At 36.4% G+C, this 4,253-nt stretch overlaps 1 protein-coding gene across 1 annotated transcript; it reads right to left on the bottom strand.

Moving 5' to 3' along the window:
- Positions 1-723: 723 nt before the first annotated feature.
- Positions 724-1,883, bottom strand: LOC117784901. The gene has a single exon (XM_034622757.1). The coding sequence runs from the start codon at positions 1,732-1,734 to the stop codon at positions 769-771; it is 966 nt and encodes a 321-aa protein (XP_034478648.1). The 5' UTR covers positions 1,735-1,883; the 3' UTR covers positions 724-768.
- Between the last annotated feature and the right edge of the window lie 2,370 nt (positions 1,884-4,253).

Here is a 4,253-nt window from a genome sequence, read left to right as displayed (position 1 = left end):
CGTTGTTGTTGTTGTTATTGTTATTATTGTTTGCTGCGTTGGCGGCGTAGGAATTTCGCTCGCTGCTGCTGCTGCCCACGCGCTGCTGCCTCAAGTTGCTGCCACCAGTTGCAAGTTGCAAGTCGCAAGTTGCTGCTGTTGCTGCTGCTGATAAAGTCCAAAATGATGTACTACCTGGTGCTGGTGGTTTGTTGTTTGCGTCTTAGTTTTAAGCAGAGGCACATCACACACACAACAGGAGCGCACTGCGGGTACATTCAAGGGCCCAAATATTATTATACTAGGTACTGAACCCAGCGGCTGACCAAATACTGCTGAACTGTTGTAAATGAAAATAAGTGCGAGCTTTGACCACGATTTTAACGCACTTGCAGGTCGAATTTTTCAAAACGCCTTCTTATCTCAAGATGCAATTATCTTGGGTATATTGTGTTCAAATTTCAAATATGTAACTTTGGCGGCTTGGCCTGTCCAATGCTAAATCACTGATTGAATAAATGAATGGAGGTCAAGCTGTTTTATATATATAGATATTCAAATCCCTAGAGTAAGTCAGCAAATAATAAGAGAATTTCAGACTAGGCAGAAATTGTAATCTATGCTAAAATTGTCTATTAAACTTTTTAAACAAATACTTTTATGTTTCTTGAACTATTTTAAACTAAAACCAGTTGAGATTAGTAAGAAAAAAGCTATTTCATCTACTTAAAATTGTAAAAATTGTACCCATAATTAAATTTTCTTTAATTAACCAAATAATTTGTACTTTTAACTCATGTCTTCCTTCTCCAAGGACTTCAGCTGACTGGAGTTGCTCTCGACGAGAGAATGTGTCAATGCCGAATCATTTTCGATGCTTGTAAAGCGTCGCATCATCTCCTGGCATAAATCATCAGCATATTCCGTCAGCTCATCGATTTCCGCATGAAATTCACGCAGATCGAAGCGCAATTGACGCGTACAGAGGAAGGACTTACTGCGTCTATAGGCCTTGGCAATATTGGCCTTGATGACACGAGCCGCCTCCTCTTTGGTCAGCTTTTTGTCGAGCAGACGCTGATAACGCTCCTTGCAAACGGGCAACTCTTTGGCGACCTCTTCACTCCACTCCTTGAACTGCACTATTTGGGCGCCCAATTGACGACAACGTCTATTCTCCTGGCACATTTGAGCGCGTAGTTTCTTCAGCAGCTCACGTAAAAGTCGATAATTGCAAATCATCTCATTGATTTCACATTGAAGACGATGATGTCCGTGCTGTAGATCACGAACTTCCATTAGTTCCACACAACTCAGTTCATCATTTGCCGAAACTTTGAGCTTTTTCTGTTCGTCCTTTTGTTTCTCTACAGGTTTTTCCGTCTGCTTTTTCAACTGCTCGGTGGAGGCTTCAGTTACTCCACTTTCCAAATCCTGTTGCTTTTTGCGCTCCTTGATCACAATCTGCATTTGCTCGATGCGTCGTATTAAACAGTCCAAATCCTTGACCAATTGTAGCGTTCGATCCTCATCATCTGTGTGATCCTCACTGAACATTGGACCGTAGCTCATTTCCTGCTCCTCCTCCTCATCGTTGGGTGTGAAGCTCACTTCGTCGTCATAGTGAAATATCTCAATCTTTCGACAGCGTATTCTGTGACTTAACAAATCCATATAATCAACGGCCACATCACAATCGCCCAGTCTCTCAATGATCTTATCCTCCGAATCTTGAAGCGGCTCCGATGCAAACATCTTGAATCTTTTAGTTTACTTAACTCTCTGTATATAACTATCTATATGTGTGTTCTTAATGATATTTATCTGTATAAATTATGATTCTTACTAAAATTTGTATTTATTGTGTGCCTGATCAACTTGAAAATCCAAACACAAGTATTCGACATGGGTTAAAGGACTACTTTGATGACTTTAATAATTATTTAATATTATAATATTAAATAAATTTAAAATTTTATATTTTATGCACAAACTGTTTGAATCAGTTGAGAATTATAAATGCAATTTGCTTAAAAGCTTGTCTGTCGATTGACTGATTAAAATTTATTAAAAGTAGCCTGAGTTTTCGACTAAAAGACTGTCTTCCGACTGAATATAAACAGAAAAATGTAAGCTCTTAGCTAATATTTTTTATTTATTTTATTTTTTTATTTATTTAAATTTTTTTTAATTAAACTGTATATTTATAAAATGTTAACTTTAATATGGGAAATACAGTTTCAGTAAGTGCTTATATTTTGTATTTTATTATCGTACCATTTAATTTACTTGACGTTTCTATTCATTTTGTAAACTTAATTCATTTCATTATTATATAATATTATTTATAGATTAGTTTTAAAGAGAAACTTTAGAATCAAAGCAAGAATTTAGAAACGGAACAATTTTTTTTTTTTAATTGATGTATTCACGAATTGCGTGTATTTTCTAATGTTCTAATGAACTTTAAAACACATTCAGAATAAAAAATCATAATATTTTTACATTTTTACATTAAAACTAAGGTTTTTATAGATGACAGGTTGATCAATTTAATTGGTCTACAATTTAGTTTTATTTATGCTTTAACTGCTTGAGAATTGTAAATTAAATCCTATATTATTTAAACTATGTAGTCTGTAATTCTTGGTAGTTTTTCTGTGCTCTAGATCCGCGCCTGTTGCCAAAGTCTGATAAGAAAATTTATGGTTAGCCAGTTGCTGTGGCGGCATAATTGCGCACCCACATAAAGAAACACATACAGACTTATTCACAGAGATATTCACATGGGCAATGCCACGGGCCGTGGGCTTTGGCGTGTGTCTCACAACTTGAGTGGAGTCCATGTGTCTTCTGTCTTCTGTCTTCTGTGCTTCTACCCTGCCCCCCTCCCTCTCACAACTTCTCTTTCGGAAGAATCTATGTAGTTGAAGTCGTAGTCGGAGTACGAACTGAGCTTGTCTGAAGCAGTTGACTTTGTTTACCCGCAAGTTGTAATTTTCTGCGAAACCATCAGCCGCAGAATTGCTTTCTGCTGCCGCCGCCACTGATAAGTCCCGCTTCTGTCTTTCTTCTACTACTTCTTCTACTTTACATCGTTTTCTTTTTTATACCCTGTGACATAGGGTATACTAAATTTGATGGCGAAATGTGTAACGCAGTAAAGAAGACTTGACAGATCACATAAATTACTTGCCAAGTTTTGACTTTGACCCCCTTGCAATTTGAATTTCGCAAAACGCCGTCTTATTGCACGATAAAATTGTGTCAGCTTTGTTGTGTGAAAATTTCAGCCTCCTAGTTCTTATGGTTTGGGCTGTGCAATGATCATTAAGTCAGTCAGTCAGGACAAAGAAATTTATATATATATAGATATATATTCACTGACTACTTTGAATATACTATAAGTATTGAAACTATGCTGATAAAACCGATAGAATTAAGTTTGTAAAATATATGATCAGTCAGTGAGTTAGTGAGTAAATGAGTCAGGACAAAGAGTTTTATATATATAGACAGTCGAAAATAAATGTTCCTGATATTTTAATTCAAAATTTGCTCAATTTTGGTAAAAATCGGTCGATGATATATGATACAATGGTCATAGAAAATTGTTTATTTTGTATGAAAAATTTTATTGTTTTTAGAGGTATTTTAATAAAATTAAATGTAAACTACTTTTCGTTATGCTTTTAAGTCTTTTTGTTTTATTACAATTATTCTGAAAATAATCAGTGATCTGCAAGGGTATCAAATCTTCAGCGTGCCAAAGATAAACTATGTTTCTGGTATTATTTTTTCTTGGGTTTTTTTTGCTTGGTTTCTTCGAGTAGAGTCTACTGAGCACTTGTGGCATTGCAATTGGGCATCGTCTGCGGTTTTTGAATATACTTTGCTAATTGCTTTTACCAGATTTCGGGTGCTAGGGCATTACGAGTATGTGCATCTATTCCTTGGGCCACTGTCTAACCGAGAGTTCTTAGAGTCTTTCAGTGGCTGTTGCAACTGTTGACAGGCTTTTAAGCGCTGTCACATTGTGGAATTTCACAGGCTACTATTAAGTCGATGCTAGATGGATGAACACTGACCAGTCTTCAAATAGGGGTCAGTTGACACCCGCCACTCCCTCTTCACTCTCCACTCTCCACTCAAGGGAAATGACCGGTAGCAGTAAGTGAGTGTTTGTCTCTGTTTGTTGCATTTGAAATACTTTTTAGCTAGCTACTTACTACAGATTTTTGGCAAGTCTGCCAACTAATGAATTAGGATACCTT

Source organism: Drosophila innubila, chromosome X (assembly GCF_004354385.1).
Source record: "Drosophila innubila isolate TH190305 chromosome X, UK_Dinn_1.0, whole genome shotgun sequence".
Classification (NCBI taxonomy): Eukaryota; Metazoa; Arthropoda; class Insecta; order Diptera; family Drosophilidae; genus Drosophila; species Drosophila innubila.
Note: the sequence above shows the minus strand (reverse complement) of the source record. Positions and strands in the feature narration are given on the sequence as shown.